The sequence below is a fragment of the Myotis lucifugus genome, unplaced genomic scaffold (assembly GCF_000147115.1).
Source record: "Myotis lucifugus unplaced genomic scaffold, Myoluc2.0 scaffold_182, whole genome shotgun sequence".
Taxonomy (NCBI): domain Eukaryota; kingdom Metazoa; phylum Chordata; class Mammalia; order Chiroptera; family Vespertilionidae; genus Myotis; species Myotis lucifugus.
The window spans coordinates 2641359-2663773 of NW_005871230.1; the positions used below are offsets into that span (position 1 = coordinate 2641359).

A 22415-nucleotide genomic window follows, 5' to 3' on the forward strand; every position below is an offset into this window, starting at 1 on the left:
CTCGGATGACCTCCCAGAATCAAGAATTCACACTCACAGGTTTCCATCTCGAATGAGACCCACGCTCGAGAGCCGCACTGGCCCCGGGGTAGCTCCCCGCCCCCCCCCCCCCCAAAGGGAGCAGCCCCAGCCCAGAGGGCGAAGGGCTTTCTGGGCGCTGAACTGGCCGACCAAGACGGGGAGAGACCCCGGTCCCCGTTATTCTCGCTTTTCTTTGCACCCAGATATTGCACGGTGGAGCCCCAGGGGTTGGGGGTGGAGAGTCGGCTTAGCAGCACCCCCGCCTGCTGGGAGCATCAGCTCCGGAGTGTCAGACCTCAGCTCGTAGCTCTGGCCCCAGACAGGTTTCCCAACTTGCTCAGCCTTGGTTTTCCTCATCTGTAAACTAGGCCTGTGAACATCGCATGGCACGCTGTATGCAAAGTGCCGAGCCATAGATCCCGCAGATACAGGACTATGATAACGCCTGTAATCATGATCATGATTGATATCTGTAACTTATAAACTATTTACACATATCTGAGCTTAGGGTTGAGGGAGTCGTTTATGGCAGAGAAAACTAAGCTGGCCTGAGGTCTTGTGATTGTAATGCCATGGGTACTGAAACCCCCATTTTCTGAAAATTGGTTGCTTGTCCCCTCCGTGCTACATCCATATTCTTTTTCGTCCTTGTTCGGGCAAGACTGATCGGGTGGATAGGAACCTCAATAAGAAGTCCCACATTTCTGCATGGATTGTGTCCCGAAAGGTTACAATGGGATGATTATTGGGAACAGGTTTTTTCATAGAAAAAATGGCAGTTAGGTTTGTAAGCAGATAAAAGCATCTCTAAGGCAAGATATGGTGCATGATATGGTGAAGGTATTCTAGATCTGCCATAAGTACAGTAATTAATAATAGACAAAAAATGGTCAATAAATATTTATGAAATAAGCTCAGCACTGTGAGGAGATTAAGTTATGGGCCCTGCTCTTGAGATTCATGACATCAGCATAATTAGTTAAGGAGAATATAAAAACACTAAAAAAAAACATTTTGTTTGAATGTTAGTTGAGAAACAGTCTTGAGGAGCCTGAGGCATATGGCGTAGGTGACAAGCACTGGCTTTGGAATGGGGCGTCCCAGGCCTTCGTCCTGGCTCGGCCATGAACTCGCACCGTGTGCTGCTGGGCCGGCGATTGCCTCATTTCGTTCTCACAGGGCCAGTTTAGCTGTGAAGTGAAGCAGTTGGCACAACTGTGATCTTCAAGGCCCTTCTCAGCACTGATATTCTTTTAAGGCAGTGGATGACTAGTAGATATTCTAACAACCTCCATTGAGGCAAAGCCTCTATTAGGGCATTTCTGAGGCTGTATTTTATTTTGGCCGCTCACTGTGTATTTAAGACGCGTGATTTTTCTGGAACTAGCATGCCACAAATACAATATTTTTTCACTCTGTTAGGATAAACAGCAGAAAAGAAGAAAAAAAAACATTTTACTGAGGTAAATGGGCAAGAATTGGAAGAAAGGGGAGTGTGGTCTTGGAGAGGGGCCAGGTGGTGAGAGAGTAATTGGAAGGTAAGTTGGTTAAACAATTTCTGAACTAAACGCCAGATGGCATCCTTGGCCCAGGACTGTTAATACTTGCTGGCAGGGGTAGGACAAAGTGAAAGGAAGTCCTTAGGGTAAGGGGGTAAGGGGAAAGCAATAAACAAATAGCTCTTTATAAAGATGGTCACAATGAGATATTTTTAATTCTGACGGTGCCTGTATGCATAGCACTACTTGGCTGAAAAGTGTTGTTCAGCGTTATGAAGGCGGAATCATTCCCCACATTTCCAAATATCTCTGGAATACCAGTGCAGTGGGCAGTAGACCATTTTTTAGCTTAATGTTTGTCAGTGGTTTCTCTGCTGCCATTCAGAGGAATCAGAATAAGTGATTGATGTAATACTTTTTCACCCCCTTTTAATTGGTGTTGAACTTTATAGAAACAGCATTGAAGTGAGAAGACATAGGAGTAAGCGCATCCTGGTGGAATCAGCAGGCCTCTTGGTGCCAGTCCTGGCCCTGTTAGTAACTGTGTGTGTGGCCTCAGTGAGTCATTTAACCTTTCTGTACCTGATTTGATTTAACCATGGAAAGAAGAGATTGGACTAGATGATTATTTTCCAAACTGTACTTATAGTTGAGCACAAACATCCCATGGATGTTACTAGGTTTTCTTTTAAAAAGATCTTCATCATGGTTTAATACATTAGCAGGACACTTGCCATTTTATTGCCTCTTAAAGTTCTGGGAATTCTGATGTCACTTGTCCCAAATTTTGAACCCCGAGTCCCGGTTTCTCAGAACATTTGTTAACATCTTAGTGACTCTTAGCATTTCATGGACTTTAATTTGGGACATGCTGATTGAGATGATTTCTGAAACTTCCAGAAGCAAGTGTGTTGTAGAAACAGTCTTTTCTACAACACAACGCTAAGTCAAAACGCTTAGGTTGTAGACCTGGCTTGATTATCCTGGGTATCTGAAAAATGGGGATACCAGTAATAATTTTACAAAGTTGCTGTGGCAGTTAAGTGAGACTGTGTATAGATATTTAACATATTATGTTATTTCCTTTCCCATTTGACTTTAAGACATAAAATCAAAATTCTTCTATCATTCTTTGAAAGGTGAAAACAATGAATGTGGATAAATTGAATATTTTGAATCTTTTCAATTTATTAATTCGTAGGTCTCAGTTTTTTAATTCGTACTGCCCTGCAGTCTTGAATTAATTGTAAAGTCATAATGCAGGTTATACTTATTACATGGGGCCAAAGACTACATGTCAGTATTCCCCTTTGATAGCTTGCATATTTTTGCTTGTTTTGTTTCATTAATAACTTGAAAATGTACTATTTTAGATTTTTAAAATTTCTCAAAGGATGGGGAGAAATTTTTGTAATTTGGATTTTTATTACCATGGGGTAGGCAACTGGTTCACTTACTGAAACAGTGCTATGGATAATTGCATTTATTTAGCATGAGGATGAGTCACGCAGTTCTTTAACAATGAATTTTGTTTTTGTTTTTAAATCATTTATAGTTAGCATGGGCTTATGTTAAAATTACCATACGTTTTTCTTTTTAAATACATTTTTATTGATTTCAGAGAGGAAGGTAGAGGGAGAAAGAAACAGAAACATCAATGATGACAGAGAATCATTGATCAGCTGCCTCCTACACGCCCCTCAAGGGGTAAAAAGCCTGCAACCTGGGCATGTGCCCCCACCAGGAATTGAACCGTGACCTCCTGGCTTATAGGTTGACACTTAACCACTGAGACACACCAATGGGGCTAGGTTTTCTTTTTTAAGTACATCGTTTGAGTAATAGGTAGAATCTGTTATTGAATGTACCATTCATGGGCCTTATGAATTTTTCTGTGAAGAATTCACAATATATGTGTTTGAGTCTTAAATATATGAGCTCCTGTAACCTTTTTTATAAAGTTGGCCCATATCATGGAAGTTAAATTGACACAATAGAACTTAATTATTATTGAGTGAATATAGAAAATTATATTTACTTGGTTTTCATCAAAATCTCTCTAAGTGGTTTCAATAATAGTATGTTATAGTATGTTGGTCCTTGGCATACATGAGGCTATTTGCGGTATATAAATAAAATCAGATATAAGTTTCTCATTCTATTCAATTTTCTCACTTGCTAATCCAAGTAATAAACTTTTCATCAACTTACTGTTATGAAAGAAAACTATATAGGTAACTTAAAACTGATAGAATAAAATTTCATTTCAGTCCAGTTAAAGGGAGAGTTTTGACACTGTTTGTCAATATCCATTGTATTTTGATTGGCCTGATAGAATTCATTAGGTTATGCCTAGGGAGGCAGCCTGGTTTTTGACAAGAGTGAGTACCTAGACAAGGTACAAGGGTGACTAAAATTGTTTATTTTACCTCCCTTCAAATAAATATCCTTTCAAAGTGATAGTATGTAATAAAAACAATACTCCTAAAACAATAAATAAGGAGCCATCAGATGAAAAACAGATGGAGGTTTGGTTCTTGATGAAGCAATGTAGTGGAAGCCCCACCTAAAGTGTATGAGCTGAGGGGTGTACTGTAGGAAGAAGCTGGACTGATTTGCATAGACTTCAGGTCACGGATGTGTTGATTTGATGTCATAGGATCTCAAGAGCGTGAGAGTGATGTGGCGCTTAAGAGAGTTTTATTATGGAATAGCACACAAATGTTTACCATGCAGACATGGCGCTGGAGGAAAGGGCTAGCTCCTTCTATAGACAGTGAAGAAAATGTTTGGCGGAAGTCAGACAACCTGATGATGTTGCTGCCCCAGCAGAGCTGTCTTTGTTCTGGCCAAGTAGAATGTTAGCAACCCATGCCCTACCTGTACATGTCCACGGGAAGCTGGCCTTCAACAGGTCTCTCCCATGTATGAACACATCAGTTTTTTCCAATCAGTTTTCCTAGTCTCTTATTCTTAAATGTAAACCAGATAGTCAAGGATCACCTTCAGTCGGCTTTCTTCACTGCTGCTCTACCAAACCGCTTTTGTCAAGGCCACATGTGACAAATTTAATGATCAGTTTTAAGTTTTTATCTCTTGTGACCTTAAGGGTAACTTTTCACAGTCATCACATTTTCATCCTTATTTTTTGCCTCTTAGTTGTTCTATTTTGATGGCTTGTCCTTTCAGCAGTCTGCCCTGCTGGATCTTTCTGTAATTTTGAGCTTTAACCTTTGAAATGTTCCAGGGCTCATTCCTTAGCACACTCCTCTAACTGTTCTCTCTCTCTCTCTCCCCCCACCCCTCCTTTCCTATTTCCCTCCCTTCCTTCCTCTCTGGCAGGGGTTGGTAAACCTTTGCTGTGAAGGGTCACATAATAGATAGACTGTGGGCAGGCCATACAAGTCTCTGTCACAACTAGTCAATTCTGCTGTTGTACTGCAAAGCAACCAGAGATAAGTAAAAGTATGGGTATGACTATGTTCCAACGAAACTTTATTTACAGATATAAAACAGGCCGTGGGCTGTATTTGGCCCAGAGTTGGCTGACTTTTGCTATTACTCTAGCTCAGTGGTTCTCAACCTTCCTAATGCCGCGACCCTTTAATACAGTTCCTCTTGTTGTGGTGACCCCAACCATAAAATTATTTTCGTTGCTACTTCATAACTGTAATTTTGCTACTGTTATGAATCGTAATGTAAATATCTGATATGCAGGATGTATTTTCATTGTTACAAATTGAACATAATTAAAGCATAGTGATTAATCACAAAAACAATATGTAATTATATTTGTGTTTTCCGGTGGACTTAGGTGACCCCTGTGAAAGGGTCGTTCGACCGCCAAAGGGGTCACGACCCACAGGTTGAGAACTGCTGCTCTAGCTGATGCCATCCAGTCCCATAGCTTTAGCTACCACCTATGCCTCCCAGATTTGTAGCATTTAGCCCCAGTCTCTTGAACACAGAATTTACTCATCCAGCCTTCCACTCTGTATCCTACTTAAATGTTTACGAAGCATCTCAAGGTTAACATGTACAAACCAGAAATCCTGACCCCCTCTCCCATTCCTGCCTAACTGTTTTCACATCTATAACCAGTAACCTAGGAATCGTTCTTGTTGCCTCTACTTTGACCCCCACATGTTAGTTCATTAGTCTCTTCCCTTAACTCTGCTTTAAATGTATCCAGAAGACAATTACATCTCTCCACTTCCACCCTTGCCACTTTTTCCATGTCACCATCATCTTTCACTTAGCCAGTAGCTTCCTGCTTGCAGCCTTGTCCCCCTGTAGTCTGCTTTTCACCTTGACCCTTTTAAATGTAAGTCAGGTCATGACCAGACTCTGCTCAAACCCCAGTAGCTTTCCATTTCACTCAAAATAAATTTTAAATATTTACCATGTGACCTAATACTCGGCTTCCTCTCTGAATTCATCACTCACCACTCTTCCCTTTGATCATGTGATCGGCCATCCTGCCTCCTTGCTGGTTCTCAGACATGCTGTGCATATTCTTGCCTCAGCCCTCTGTGCTTGCTGTGTGCCTGCAGTGTTCCTCCCTACCTGTCCGCTTGACCACTTCCTCACTCCATTCAGCTTTGTGACCTATCAGAGAGATCTTTTATGACCTTTCCATGTAATAGTATCCCCTTCCATTATTCACTCTTTCCTTTCCTTGATTAGTTTTCCTTTATGGTGTTTCTTGTGCCTGATATCCTAAAAACATATTCATTGCTTTTGTAAATCCTTCTCCCCTTGAGTATAAGTTCCTTAAGAGCAGGGAATTTGTATACCTGGTACCTAAAATAGTGGTTGGTGTAGTATTTGTGTTCAGCGAATATTTACTGCATGAATGAATTTATGGAGACCTTATAAATTAAATGGAAAAAGAAGAAAGTAGAAAGAAGAGAACTCGAATTTTAAAAAGTCAAATGGGTGTCCTCTGAGATTTTAGAAGCTGTTGCATCCATTAAAAACGAAGAGGAGGCTATGAAGAAAAGGCAAAGAACAAGAACTCTTGGAAATCACAATATGGTTGTTAAGACAACTCACTAGAAGTTGTAGTGTGTTGAATAGTGCTCTTTTGTTTGAAGCAACCAAGTTTGTGGTAATTTGCTACATTAGCCCAAGGAAATTAACACAGAAAAGTTTGACTGTAAAGCAACCTACCAGAAAGTTTGAACAAAATGTCAGGAAAAAAAAAGAGGTTTGACTGGAACACATTCCAGAAGGAAGAAACAGACAAAATGCAGAAGAAATTATTAAAGGGGTAATATAAGAGATCTAAAAATTTAAGGACCCAAGTATTCTAAGTTCCAGACACATAATTGTGAAATCTCAGAAAACTGAGACTATAAAAAAGATCCTAATAAAAGTCTTGTGGCAGGTCCAGGGAGGGAGGGAGAACAGGTCACTTGAAAGGGAATGAGAACTAAACTGGTATCTGACTTATCAGCAACTCCGAGTGCTTGATGATTGGAGTATTGCCTTCAAAATTCTGAGAGAAAATAATATTCTTCCTAGAATTCTCTCCCAGACAACCATTAACCTAGAGTGAAGATTGAATGAAGACCTGGAACATTTACCTCACATGCAGCCTTTGTTACAGAACACAAGTTAGAGATATGCTTCTGTAAAATAAGTAAACAAACCAAAAATGATGAATGAATAGGATCCAGAAAAACAGTCAAACTTAGCTGGAAACCATAGAGGCAAAATCTTTAGATGCCAAGCAAGCATTCAGTCCAGATATCAACAGAAGGTTAGGTTTCCACAGGGAGCTGTATGGGTAAAGAGAGAATTCCGTAGTTTTGATGGTGTCTGTGAGGCATTAAAACAATTTATAGAAATGATTATGATTCACAATGGAAGAAAGGTAATTAGAAGCACAGGGCAAAATACAAGCCAGACAAGAAAGGAAATTTAATTTTAACATTCTGCTTGGCTAAAAATCAACACATCGACAGTGCTTTTCAAACTTCCCTGAGCGTAAGAATTATTTGGGTGTGCTAAAAATATAGATATCCAGATTTTTTTCCTTAAGTTTCTGATTCACTAGTGTGAATGAAACCAGGGTTCAGAGACCTGTTTAACAAGCACTCCAGCTTTTTCTTATCCTTAGAAAAATTTTGAAAATACAGTTGATCCTTGAACAACATGGGAGTTAGGGATACCAATCCTCTGCAAAATCAGAAATCCACATGTAACTATTGACTCCCCCAAAACTTTACTAATAGAGCCTTCCTGATAACATAAAATGTAGATAAGCACATATTTGTCTGTTATGTGTATTATGCATCATCCTATGTAATAAAGAGGTAATATGCAAATTAACCCCCACACCCTCACAAGATGGCTGCCTAGGAGGTGGAGCTTTTGATGCTGACTGGCATAGAAACCAACCAATCAGAACCAAATTTGGGTGAACTGCGAGGAGCCAATGGCTGCCTAGGAGGCGGAGCTTTTGATGCTGACTGGCATAGAAACCAACCAATCAGAACCAAATCTGGGTGAACTGCGAGGAGCCAATGGCTGCATAGGAGGCAGAGCCTTTGATGCTGACTGGCATAGAAACTGACCAATCAGAACCTAATCTGGGTGAACTGTGAAAGCAGAACCTAAGGTGGTGGCTGAGGAGGAGTTTTAAGGGCAACAGCTGTTTGGTGTAAGGTGTAAGAAAGCAGTTCATTTTTTTCATGACCGGTTTGGCAGTATAGGGCATATGGCTGGCTATCAGTCCAAATATAGGGATTATGTATTTTTGTCTGCCAAGAGCAGCTCCTCCTGCTGAAAAAGGCTCTCCCTCCCCATTTAAGCAATCCTATCCTATATAATCTATCTATACTAATAAAAGGGTAATATGCTAATTAGACTGGGTCGACCAGCCATCTTCTGGATGTCTGGCTTCCTTCCCGACAAAGCCATGATGGTGGGGGCCAACGCAGAGGCAGTTAGGGGCGATCAGAGGAGAGAAGTTGGGGGTGAGATCAGGCCGGCAAGGGGTTAGGGGCAATCAGGTCAGCAGGGGAGGGCAGTTGGGGGCAACCAGGCCGACAGGGGAGGGCAGTTAGCGTGATATCAGGCCTGCAGGGGAGGGCAGTTGGGGGCGAGATCAAGCCGGCAGAGGAGGGCAGTTAGGGGCAATCAGGCAGACAGGCAGGTAGAGGGGTTAAGGGCAATCAGACAGGCAGAGGCAGTTAGGGGTGATCAGGCAGGCAGGCAGGTGAGCGGTTAGGAGCCAGCAGTCCTAGATTGCGAGAGGGATGTCTGACTGCTGGTTAGGAGCCAGTGGTCCCAGATTGCAAAAGGGATCCCACAGGGATCAGGCCTAAACTGGCAGTCGGACATCCCCCAAGGGGTCCCTGATTGGAGAGGGTGCAGGCTGGGCTGAGGGAAACCCCCTCTCCCCCCTGCACGAATTTTATACACTGGGCCACTAGTATCCTTACAATTGAGTAAGCTAGAGAAAAGAAAAGGCTATTAAGAAAATCAAAAGGCAAATGCATTTACAGTATTTTTTATATGTTTTTATTGATTTTAGCGGGACAGGAAGGGAGCAGGAAAGAAAGAAACATCGATGAGAGAGAAACATCAATATTGATCCCCTGCCTCCTGCACACTCCCTGCTGGGGATCAAGCCCGGAACCCAGACATATGCCCTGACTGGGAATCAAACTGGCAACCTCCTGGTGCATCAACCCATGAGCCATACTGGCCAGGCTACGTTATTTTTTTTGGGAAAATATCTGCTTATAAGTGAACTTGCTCAGTTCAAATCTGTATTGTTCAAGAAGTCAACTTTGTATGAAAATAGGAAAAGCATAGAAAATTTAATATTAGAATATCGAACATTTTATCAGCCTTGATATGAAAATATAAAAGTTCAGGAGACAATAACTAGGAGTGAGAAGAATGAGGAAAGAGGGGTAAAAGCTGATTAGTAGAATTAAAAAATGCTGTATATGTTTGGTGGAACAAAGAATACAGACTATAAAGCGTAAAGATTAGCTAATCGAGAGTTTAAGAGGAATAGGTTGAACTAAACTTATTTCTCAGAATTGGAATCAGTAGATAATTTCTAAAATGGATACAACTAATCATAGTTATATTATTTAGGAAGATAAATAAAATCTACACTAGACCTAAGTAAATTAAAGAGGTGAGAGTGGGTTGCTCTGATAGGCCTGTATTGGAGAGAGGTGGGGACTTTTACTGGTTTAACTTTGCATATGCATTGTTTTGTTTAAACAACAACAAAATAGATATTTGGACAAGTAAATTGGCAACAACTTGGTTTCAACTCTAAAGAAGCAACTGGTCAGAGCTTCACTAATTTACTCTGAGCCTCTGAGAAAGGACTGTCTCTAATGTGTGCTTCTATTATCTTTAAAGAGTGACGTACATTGCAGCAGTCCTTGCTGCATAGACCATTTCCATCTCTATGGCTCACAGGTATAATATGGATTACCCTTTCATTTTATAGGATCAGGATAGATAGTGCATATCTTTAAATCTACCTTTGGAGAATCTTAATACTTTAAATGGAGCATAATAGCACTGACCCTAGCAAATGTTTAATGGAAGATTCTCATCCTTCTCTTGTGCATTAGGTCAGTGCTTAGCTCTCTCAATGTGCCCGGAGAACTCCCTTTTTCTTTACGCTAACCAGCTGAGGGTGCTCCTGCGATGGAGCACAACCCTGTCTTAGCTATGGGCATAGCTCCCTTTTTAGCACCTTTGTATCCCAGCATTTAGTACATTTCCTTTTATGTAACTAAATTATACATTGCTTAATTGAACAATGTAGAAAAAATTAGGTTTCCAATAAATTGATTAACTTTATCAAGCTCAGGAGCTAGAACTCAGGCTCTTGACTTCTGCATGCATTGCTCCTGTGTGAATTTATTGGCGTGTTGCTCACCCAAAACATTATTATATGTGATCAAGGGCCATATTTTATTTTCCTAGAAATAATTTTTTATTACATTTTTATTTATACTATTTGATGATTTAAATATATGGTTACCTGAGTTAGACCATTCACTTATTTACACTCTTTTTACCTTCCGAAATGGCAATTAGAAAACAACTTATACATATATTGTCATTACCTTAGTATTTAAATAGAATGTTATTTAGATCCCAATTTAAAGAGCAGTTCTCACAGACCTTCAGCTTTTGTTGATCACAGCTTCATATCTTCCTCAGCCTTGAGTGATGTGCACTTAACTTACATCTTAATACATTTGTTGGGGCTTGTTCTCAGTTAATAGGAGCATTGGAGCTTTAGGGAAATTTATCACCAGATTTGTGTGCTAGAGGTATCATTTACTCTTTTATGTGTGTGTGTATGTGTGTGTGTGTGTGTATATATATTTATATATTAGAAGCCTGTTTCACGAAGATTTGTGCAATAGGCCTTCCTTCCCCTGGCTGCCGACACTGGTTTTCCTCCGGCACCCGGGACCCAAGCCTTTGTTCCGGCCGCAGTGGAGAAGCCAAGCCTCGAGGCTAGGCTTCTCCCCTCTGGCTGCAGCAAGGCTTGGCTTCTCCGCTGGCTCTTCAGCCTTCAGTCTTCAGTTTTCAGTCTTCACACTGGCCGGAGCCTTTAGTCTTAGCTCTGTGCCTGTGTATGCAAATTAACCGCCATCTTTGTTGGGTTAATTTGCATACTCATCCTGATTGGCTGGTGGGCGTAGCGGAGTGACACCAATTTGAATGTTTCTCTTTTATTAGTGTGTGTGTGTGTGTGTGTGTGTGTGTGTGTATATATATATATATATATATATATATATATAATTTTTTATTTATTTCAGAGAGGAAGGGAAAAGGAGAGAGAAATAGAAACATCAATGATGAGAGAAAATCACTGATCGGCTGCCTCCTGCACACCCCCGCACTGGGGATTGAGCCCACAACCCAGGCATGTGCCTTGACTGGTATCGAACCCGGGGCCCTTCAGTCCGCAGCCAATGCTCTATCCATTGAGCCAAACCAGCTAGGGTGAGGTATCATTTACTCTTTTTTTTTTAACTTTTTTTTTTTAAATATATTTTTATTGATTTTTTTACAGAGAGGAAGGGAGAGAGATAGAGAGTTAGAAACATCGATGAGAGAGAAACATCGATCAGCTGCCTCCTGCACACTCCCTACTGGAGATGTGCCCGCAACCAAGGTACATGCCCTTGACCGGAATTGAACCCGGGACCTTTCAGTCCGCAGGCCGACGCTCTATCCACTGAGCCAAACCGGTTACGGCAGGTATCATTTACTCTTAATTACAAAGGCAGCCCAGCTATTCTGTCAAGTTTCCTGCCTTAATTTTAATAATGAATTTATCTGGTTTGTGCAGCATTCGGAATTCTTAGAGCTGAAATTATTGTTAATTTTCATCACAGTGGTAGTCCCTAATGTAACAACTGAAGTAATCTGCTAAAGCAACAATTTTCAACCTCTTTCATCTCAGGGCACACATAAATTAATTAAAATTCTATGGCACACCAAAAAAAAAACATTGTTTTTTGCTGATCTGACCAAAAATAGGTATAATTTTGATTTATTCATACCTGATGTCTATTGCTGTGCTGGCTGTTATCATTTCTTATTTGACAATATAAGAGAAAAGAGGTGAGTATCCCTGGCTAAATAGTCAGGTATTGCATGTTTTAAAAATTCTTGTGGCACACCGGTTGAAAATCGCTGTACTAAAGGATTGTATTTTTAAAAAATATTTTTATTGATTTCAGAGAGGACGGGAAAGGGAGAGAGAGGTAGAAACATCAGTGATGAGAGAGAATCATCGATTGGCTGCCTCCTGTACACCCCACACTGGGGATCCAGCCTTGCAACCCAGGCATGCACCCTGACCAGGAATGGAACCGTGACTTCCTGGTTCATAGGTCGACCCTTAACCACTGAGCCATGGTGGCTGGGCTAAAGGATTGTATCTTTATTCTCTTCAAAATTCTACTTTATCTTTGTGACTTAAAGCAGAGAAAAGAATTACAGATTGATGATTGAAATATACAAAGTGCCTGTTGGTTTATTGTATTTTATTTAAATAATACATATTTTTAAAGGTATTTAAAATATACATTTCAGTATGTAAAGAAGATAAGTTAGGTTATTAAAGTTTTTTTTAAGAAATTTACCTTAATAGTACCATTGTTATCACTTTGAGTGGAAAGGAATTATTCATTTCTTTTATTTGGGTAGGACCTTTAGACCTTTGTTCATATGAATTCTAGGCAGAAATTGGGAATTTTGTTGTTCGGTTTCTCTTAGGGCCATGGTCGGCAAACTGCGGCTCGTGAGCCACATGCGGCTCTTTGGCCCCTTGAGTGTGGCTCTTCCACAAAATACCGAGTGCGGGTGCACGTACAGTGCAATTGAAACTTCGTGGCCTATGCGCAGAAGTCGGTTTTCAGCCTGGGCGAGTCTATTTTGAAGAAGTACTGTTGATATTTGGCTCTGTTGACTAATGAGTTTGCCGACCACTGTCTTAGGGAATTGACATCAGTTTTAATCCAATTCACTTAATAAAGACTTTTCCAAATGACATTTTTCATATTTGGGATTTTAGTCTATTTTAGACATTTTCTGCTTTGAATGTTTGAACTAAAGGGATAAGTAATGATTTCAGCAACCTAAATATGGTTTATTTGGTGTATATTTCTTAATGATTATAGTGGAGCAAGTTTTAAAAGTTGAATTAAACTTTAATTGGGAGTTACAGTTAATTTTGAAAATACTTTTAAAACCTTTTTAAAGTTTAAAGTGGATAAAAGTATACTTGCTCTAAAGAATGGGCTTGTTTATTGTTTAATTGTTTGTTTTCTTTCCAGAGAATGAAGCTGGTCACTATATTTCCCCCTTTCATGATATTCCTCTGAAGGTGGACTCTAAAGAGGTATTGTTTTAACTTGTTTTGGGGAAGAAAATACGTACTTGTAGTATCACCATAAAATGCTATTTGAAAGCATCTAGAAAGAAAAGAATGTGGTCACAAGTCAGGAAGGATACGAGTTACTACAACAGGATTGTAGCCTTCTTCCTGAATTAGAATTTGTATGAGAATAGGATTCTGTCTGGAAGAGTTAGGGAGAAAGAAATGGTAGTGGGCGCTAAAGCGTAGAATCTGGTAGTAAATAAAGATTTAAGGTTAAGAATTTAAGAGGTTAACAACAGGCTTACTTTTAATAATAATAAAATAATTAACATTTGTGGATTTTTTTTCTATTTGCTGGCCACCATGTGAACATATGCCATTTTATTTAATCCTTATGAGTTACTTTTATCTCCAAGGACATGGAAGCTGAAGGCATTTCACTGACTTATCTAAGATCAAACAGCTGGTTAAGTTCGCCTGCATTATCTCAATAGGCAAGGACTACTATTACTCTTATGTTGTTACTGATGACTGATCATAGCCTTGCCCATGATCAGAAATCTAGTCTGTTGTGGAGGTGGGGTTTTGAACTAGCAATTCTGATCATAAAGCTCATGGTCTTGAACCACTCTACAAAGCAGATGCTGGAAATATAAAGTTGGAAGATGGTAATCTTTGACTAGCTCTTCTCCTGGAACCTAAAATTACTTGACAGATATGAGCAAGGGAAGAATGTAAGTCAAGAAGGCGTGGGAGACCTGCTGCTGAAGGTGGAGCTGAGAATGGCTCAGAATCATGGGAGCATTCACCTAGCTGGCAAGATGGCATCACTGGTAGCGAATGTTAGTTATCCTCACTGAGTTGGAAATTCTTTCCTTAAAATGCCAGTAGTTAATTGGTTTATTTCATTACCAAATGTAGTGAGGGGCACGGTTCTTAAGTAAATAAGCAGGACTGCATTCCAGGTCCAGGTCATATGGGGCTGGTTGATGGGGTTGGGCTTTTTAGATCAGTGTAGGGCAGAGGCCAGTGAAGTGGGAAGCTGCTTCCGATGCAAGAGTGGTTTGACCGTCTTGGTGTTACGTTGGAGGCCAAATATAAGGCCTCATACTAAGGTTATGGAAGGCTGAAGTAGGATTTGTGCTGCCTTTTAGCCCTTCAGAGGACTGGACTGTCAATAATGATGGCAATAAGGAGAATAACAGTGAACATTTATTGGGTGCTCATTGTGCTTTGCAGAGCATTGTGCTCAGTGCTTGCCTTGCATTATCTCGGTAGGTGAGGGCTACTATTACCCTTATGTTGTTAATGAGGATAAGTGCCTTGCCCATGGTCAGAAATCTAGTCTGTTGTGGAGGTGGGATTTGCACTTAGGTGCCCTAACCCATAACTTGTACTCTTAACTGCTCTTGTGCAATCCTTTCAGCTCATTACTTATAAGAAGTGTTCAGCTACAGAACAAAGGGTCATATAATCGGAGAGAAAAAGAAACCGAAGAGAGAGCAGAAAGAACTTCATTTTACTGTGTGTGTCCCTATAAGTGTAAGGGTGTGTGTGTGTGTGTGTGTGTGTGTGTGTGTCCATCCATATGTTTTGTTCTGTTTGGGACAGTGAACTATCTTGTGTTTCCTATCACCTCTCCTTGCTTTTGGCCACAAGTGCATGTGTTCACTTATTCATTTGTTCATTAATTTAATCCAGTGATTTCCAACCTTTTTCATTTTATGGCACATACAGAGTCATTAAAATTCTGTGGCACACCAAAAAATTTATTTTGTCTATCTGAAAGTCATTAAAATTCTGTGGCACACCAAAAAATTTATTTTGTCTATCTGAAAAAAAGGTGTAATTTTAATTGATTTACAATAATAATAATAATAATTTCCTACATTTTTTGCTCCAAAGTGACTTTTTAAAAAATCAGGTGCCTATACTTGTATAGAAGGGTTTCTGGTACCAAGAACTAACCAATCAAATGCAACCTTATTATGTGATATGACCAATAAGATACAGCATATATATATCATATATATAATATATATATAATAGATTCAACACAGGGTATTCACACCGGATGGCTATTGTTGTGTTGGTTGTTGTCATTTTTTAAAATTTGACAATCTAAGGGAAAAGAAGTCAGTGCCCTTGATTAAATGGTCAAGTATTGCATGTTTTAAAAATTCTTGCAGCACACAGGTTTAAAATCACTGTTTTAATCATTCAATAATCATTGCATAAGCCAGCCAGTATTCCAGGCACTAGGAATGCAGTGGTGAATAAGATAGATATAGCTCCTACTCAGTTGGAGAAGACAGACAACCAGAAAACAAACATGTCAGTCAGATAGTGTTAAGTGCTGTTAAACTAGGACAGGGTAATGAAAGAAGGAGTGACTGGTAGGATGCTGCTTACTGTACCATGACAACATCTGTATAGCTAACAAAAATAATAACAACATTGGGAAACATGTGGTAGGTAGGATAGAGGTATGGAAGAAAGAGTGGACTAGAAATTAGCAGGCATAATATTCTGCCTAAGGAGGATGGGTTTTGGGGAATATGAAAATTAGGATAGGGCAGGGCAAAATGTAACAAGATATGCTAGTGAATTCTGGGCATGTGGAGATTGGTACGCACAGTGGTTGTATAAGTAGGCTTTTCCCGCTCTCAGCTGTAATGATTAGTTAGAACTGTTGCACCTTGTACTTTGGGATGTGGTATTTTAGGAATAGTAATAATGTTTCACAGCAAACTTTGACTAATCATTTTTCTGTTTGTTTTGTTTCCTTCATTCCTCATTTTGGTGTAAAGTTACATATAATGTGTGTGAGCATTTCTGAATGGCAGTTTTTCTTCCCAACCCAGCATATACTCTGTTTTAATTTAAAAGTGCATGGTGGAGGCACAGTAATCGCACCTTGGTGGGATTTCCAGGCAGGAGATGCAGTCGAGTTCTTTCATGGCTTGTTAGTCATGTTCCCTGGAGTTTCATTTCAATAATGAAATGACCGTTTTAAGTGCAATCACTGGAAACTGCCAGTCTTTCCTTAAAGACTGAATGGAGCCTTTGCTTATTTTATAAAATCTAGGAGAATATACATGAAAGAAATTTAACTTTTCTGATGATTCATTTTATGAAACACTTTGATGCCCCATGCACTTGGGGGTGCAAATACTAAGCCTTTGGTGGGTTCTCTGTTTCATCAGGTTTCTGCACAGCATCTAGTGCAGGGTTCCTCAAACTATGGCCCGCGGGCCACATGCAAATACAAATATTGTATTTGTTCCTGTTTAGTTTTTTTACTTCAAAATAAGATATGTGCAGTGTGCATAGGAATTTGTTCAAGTTTTTTTTAAACTATAGTCCGGCCCTTCAACGGTCTGAGGGACAGTGAACTGGCTCCCTGTTTAAAAAGTTTGAGGACCCCTGAGCTAGTGGGACGTTTATGCAACAGGCATATTTTCATGGCTTTGCGGTGCAGCTGTATTTTCATGACATGTTACAATCATAAATACATCTTTTCTTTTATAGGAAAATGGCATTCCTACAAAGAGAGCACGGAATGATGAATCTGAGGTATACCTAAAGGTGTCTGTTTTTGTGAATCACTGATATTGTCGGTTAAAGACCTTGATGACAGTTTGCATTTGCAAAGTGCTTCTGAATTTTCCCCTGCAAGACTTTCGTGTGCAATCTGATGTTTTTCTTCTTCTGGTATCACTTTAAGACACAAGTGATGCTATTACCATTTCACTTTTTTTTCTTGTGGTAAAATATACATAACAAAATTTACCATTTTATTAATTGCACACTTTTTTACATGTATCTTAAAGTATTCAGTCATCATCTTTTTATTGCAAGGGATAATATGTTTTGACAGCTATTTTAGAATCTAGGAACAAGTCTTTTGGAGATAAAGAAAAAGATAGTTTTACCAACTGATATGCTAAAATTTCTTGACTTAGGACCAGAACATTTGATTGATGTCTGTCATCCCATCTCTTGCTATTGATCAATGCCTTTTTTTAAAAATATTTTATTGATTTTTTACAGAGAGGAAGGGAGAGGGATAGAGAGTTAGAAACATCGATCAGCTGCCTCCTGCACACCCCCTAACTGGGGATGTGCCCGCAACCAAGGTACATGCCCTTGACTGGAATCGAACCTGGGACCCTTGAGTCTGCAGGCCGACGCTCTATCCACTGAGCCAAACCAGTTAGGGTGATCAATGTCTTTTTATCTCGCTGATACCAGATGGCTTTTCTGCCACCTTCCTCTGCTTTCCTTTCCCTTCCTAACCTTATTTTCATCCATTCTCTTCTCTAAGTGAAACTTAGGACCCCAGCCTTTGCATCTGCTTCCAAACATAGCTATGAGGGCTGTTTAATTTGTACATCTTTGCCTGTCATCAATCTTGTACTTTCCTAACCTGGAAAATGGTAAATGGTCCTTAAGCCATCTACAATGGAACCATGTAGGCACTTCTTAAAATTTTAGATTCCTGGTCCCATTCCCATCAGAATCTCTGCTTGATGGGAACTGGTTAGTCTGCATATTGAAACTAGTGTTCCAGGGTATCCTGTACACCCTGAAGTTTGAGAACCACTGCCCTACATGTTGGGTAAAAAGTCATTTAGGGCCTCAGACTTTATAGGTTCCTAGAGACTTTAGGTGTGTTAACCTGGAAACAGTTGTTTCAGTGGAAAAAAATGAATTCTTTTGAGTTCATTCAGCTGACTTAAAATTTCATATTTAGAACATGGTTTCTATCAGAGACTGCATGACTTGAACTTTTTATTTTTAAAAATTCTCTTCCATTTCCCTCATCCACCACCCCTGGCAACCAGTTTTCTATGCTCTGTTTCTATGAGCTTGACCCTTTTAAAGATTCCACACGTAAGTGATGCCATGCAGAATTTGCCTTTTTCTGGCTTATCCAGAAAGCTTAATGCCCTGAAGGTCCATCCATGTTATGGTAAATGGCAGGATTCCCTTCTCCTGGTTGAGTAGTATTCCATTGTGCATATGTACCATATCTTCTTTATCCATTCATCCATTGGTGTACACTTAACATTGTTTCTGTATCTTGCCTATTGTGAATAATGCTGAAGTGAGCATGGGAATGCAGACAGCTCTTTAATATCCTGTTGTTTTTTCCCCCTTTGTATATATACCCAGAGGTGGAATTGCTGGATAATGTAGTTCTGTTTTTAATTTTTTGAGGTACCTCCATACTGTTTTCCATAGCAGCTATACCAATTTACATTCCCATCAACAGTGCATAAGGGTTTCCTTTTCTCTACATCCTCACCAGTACTTGATATTTCTTGTCTTTTTCATAACGGCCATTCTAAAAGGAGCAAAGTGATATCTCATTGTGGTTTTGATTTGCATTTCTGTGATGACTAGATGTAGAGCACCTTTTCATGTACCTGTTGGCCATCTGTATGTCTACTTTAGAAAACTGTCTATTGTTCAGTTCTTCTGGTTATTTTTAATCAAGATTTTTTGCTGATTTTTTTGTTGTTGTTGCTATTGTATGAGTTTATGTATTTTGGTTATTAACTCCTTATCAGATTTATGACTTGCAAATATCTTTGCCCATTCCCTAGGTTTTTTATTTTTATTTTATTTTGTTGATGGTTTCTTTTGCTATGCAGAAATTTTTGTTTGTTCTTTTAATCCTCACACTCAAGGTTATGTTTTTATAGCTTTTAGAAAAAGAGGAAGGGGGAGAGAGAGAGAGAGAGAGATTGAGATTGATAGATTGATTGAGATTGGTCAGTTGCCCCCGAACCTGCAACCTAGGTATATTCTCCAACTGGGTATCGAACCCAAAACCTTTTTGGTGTAAGGGATGATGTTCCAACCAACTGACCACGCGGCCAGGGCAGCTATGCAGAAGTTTTCTAGTTTGATGTAATCTCATTGTTTATTTTTGCTTTTGTTGCCTTTGTTTTTAGTGTGAAATCCAAAGACTATTTGATATTTTAAGTTAGTAAAAGGAAAAAGGGTGATTTCTTCCCTTATGCATATAAAATTTACTGACTGCTTTTTCATGTTATTAGTTTTCTTTCTGATTTCTACAATAAACATAGGAGGGAAATGGAGAGATAGAAAAGAACTGAGGGGAAGGTAAATGTCCCTGGTTCATACTCAACTTTCTGATTTAAAATGTGCCCTCCTGTATCGTTGTGGTTGTCTGATAAATTTCAGCAGACCATTATGGCTTTATAATTAACACTATTGTTAGGATAACCAGAGTAACATGGGCTTAAAAAATTATAGGTCATACACATTTTAGCTGGAGAGAAGAAAAGAGGACTGGTAATAAGCTTTTAGTGATCAGGAACAAATGGTGAGGGGAGTGTGGTTTGCAGGCTGAAAATTCAAACCTCATCTATTGTTCTTTCAGCCTAATTCAAGACTCTGTGAGTGGTTTTGGTAGATATCATTGTGTAAAACAATTGTCACCAGCTCAGTCTTCTCTGCCACCTCTGAGCACGCATCTGCATGCGTCTGTTCTCTTAGAGCCAGGCTTTCAGGGATGAATAAATTATGTGAACATCTGCCATTTATTTTTTACAGCTACTTCAGACATATTTAAACAGGTGCTGGGGTACCTCATGAAAGAGCATGTGAAATAAAACCTAACAGTGGGACTGTGTACCAGGTTGCTAGGATAGGTCTGAGACATGCTCCCAAGGAGCAGTTGTTGAGAATTCATTCTCGGCTTTGTTCTTTAGCTCACTAAGAGTACATGGCTTTGTCATCGGTAAACTTTAGCCTTATCTAGAAAAACATAAAAGCCATCAGTATTTTGTGGTTCAATTTATACCTATATTTGATTGTGTAAATGACATTGTTTGAATTAATACCATTCATGTTTCACTAAGAAAGCCCCAGATATTGTTTATCAGCTCTTTAAACCAGAGGTTCTCAACTCTGCTGCATATTAAAATTGCTTGGACAGCTTTAAAAAATAGGCAGTGCCCTGGCTGTTCCCCCTGCCTCCTCTCAAAAAAAGAAAAAAAAAAAGATAATTGAGAGGAGGGGCTCTTTTCTAATTGGTTAAAGTTCTCCAGATGATTTTCCTATTTGGCATGATTGGGAATAGATCTGTTTAATCACTGTGGCTCTGTGTGTGACAGGGGGCGGGGCCACAACCTCCCTATCCACCCTGCTCTGTGCCTGATGGGGGAGCTCCCCAACCCCCTGATCGCCCTGCGGCTCTGTGTGTGACAGGGGGCGGGGCCACAACCACCCTATCCACCCTGCTCTGTTCGTGACAGGGGAAGGCGCCCCAACCCCCTGATCAGCCCTGCTCTGTGCCTGATAGGGGGGAGCTCCCCAACCCCCTGATCGCCCTGCGGCTCTGTGTGTGACAGGGTGCGGCGCCCCAACCTCCCCCCTCCCCCACGGGCCCTGCTCTGTGTGTGACGGGGTAGAGCCATAACCTCCCCATCGGCCCTGCCCTGAGTGTGACAGTGGCGGCGCCCCAACCCCCTGATCCGCCCTGCTCTATGTGTGACAGGGGGTGGTGCCCCAACTCCCCTATCGGCCCTACTCTGTGAGTGACAGGGGGGAGCTCCTCAACCCCCTGATCGGCCCTGCTCTGTGTGTGACAGGGTACAGAGCACCAACCCCCCTGATGGGCCCTGCTCTGAGCATGACAGGGGGCAGTGCCCCAACCCCCTGATCTGCCCTGCTCTGTGTGTGACAGGGGGCGGTGCCCCAACTCCCCTATTGGCCCTACTCTGTGTGTGACAGGGGGGAGCTCCTCAACCCCCTGATCGGCCCTGCTCTGTGCGTGATAGGGGGGAGCTCCTCAACCCCCTGATCGGCCATGCTCTGTGTGTGACAGGGAGCAGCGCCCCAACCCCTTGATCGGCACTGCTCTGTGCGTGACAGGGGGTGGCGCCACAACTTCCCTATCGACCCTGCCTTGAGTGTGACGGGGGCGGTGCCCCAACCCCCAAATCGGCTGTACCCTGAGCATGACTAGGCGTGGCATTGTAACCTCCCGATCCGCCCTGCTCTGTGCATGACAGGGGGCGGCGCCCCAACTCCCCAATCGGCCCTGCTCTGAGCCCGACCAGGGGCTGCACCTAGGGATTGGGCCTGCCCTCTGCCACCCGGGAGCAGGCCTAAGCCAGCAGGTCTTTATCTCCCGAGGGGTTCCAGACTGGGAGAGGGCACAGGACGGGCTGAGGGACTCCCCCTCCCCCACGAGTGCACAAATTTTTGTGCACTGGGCCTCTAGTTGTTTTATAATTTTCAAAATATTTTACTTTATAATTTTCTGTGTATTTTCATTTAAATTATATGATTGATCTTCATACCAACCTTGTGTGGTGAGTAGGACAATGATTATCACACGTACTTTACAGATTGGAAAATGAGACATTCAGCTTACATGGTGGACCTCGTCTCTATTTAGTTTGAAAATAAAAATTAAAATAAGTTTCCTGACTTCATTCTGGATCTGTCGCTATACTGCTAAGATATCTTCAGAAATGTAGCAACTCCTACCATTGTGCAATAGTAGTCAAGTGACATGATGGCTTAAATTCTGCTGTGTTTTAGACAACTTCTGTAATTGTTTAGAGGAAATTTAAGACGTATGATGCAGACTCTAAACATTTGTGTGTGGGGGTGGTGGGGGGTGGGGGGGAACTAAAACATTCTCCTACAGGAGATAAGTGAAAAAATAAAGGGTAGGTTAAAAACCTAAATTTTCTTTTTTTTTTAACTGCAGAATTTGTTTAATATGGTTGTTGAAGTACCTCGGTGGACAAATGCTAAAATGGAGGTATGGATATAGTCTATTACTATCAAATGGTTAGTTATTTAAGCCTTCTTCTACGACTTTGGATTTGATGGCAGGTATGATTTCAAGTATTTAAATTAAGGATTGTTATGCACATGTATAATTTTCAGAATTTTTATTTGGAGAATTGTCAGTAATTTTGCTAGGTCCTGATAGTATTTTTTTTTTTTTTTTT

General features: G+C 40.6%; 1 protein-coding gene across 1 annotated transcript in view; it reads left to right on the forward strand.

Moving 5' to 3' along the window:
* The first annotated feature begins 2059 nt into the window (after positions 1-2059).
* PPA2 (pyrophosphatase (inorganic) 2) overlaps positions 2060-22415 on the forward strand; it is an 80490-nt gene continuing 60134 nt past the window's right edge. The window contains exons 1-4 of the mRNA XM_006096601.3: positions 2060-2078; positions 13367-13431; positions 16942-16986; positions 22169-22222. Coding sequence (XP_006096663.3) covers positions 22181-22222 — 42 coding nt within the window. The 5' untranslated portion in view covers positions 2060-2078; positions 13367-13431; positions 16942-16986; positions 22169-22180. The remainder of the gene's footprint in view (positions 2079-13366; positions 13432-16941; positions 16987-22168; positions 22223-22415) is intronic.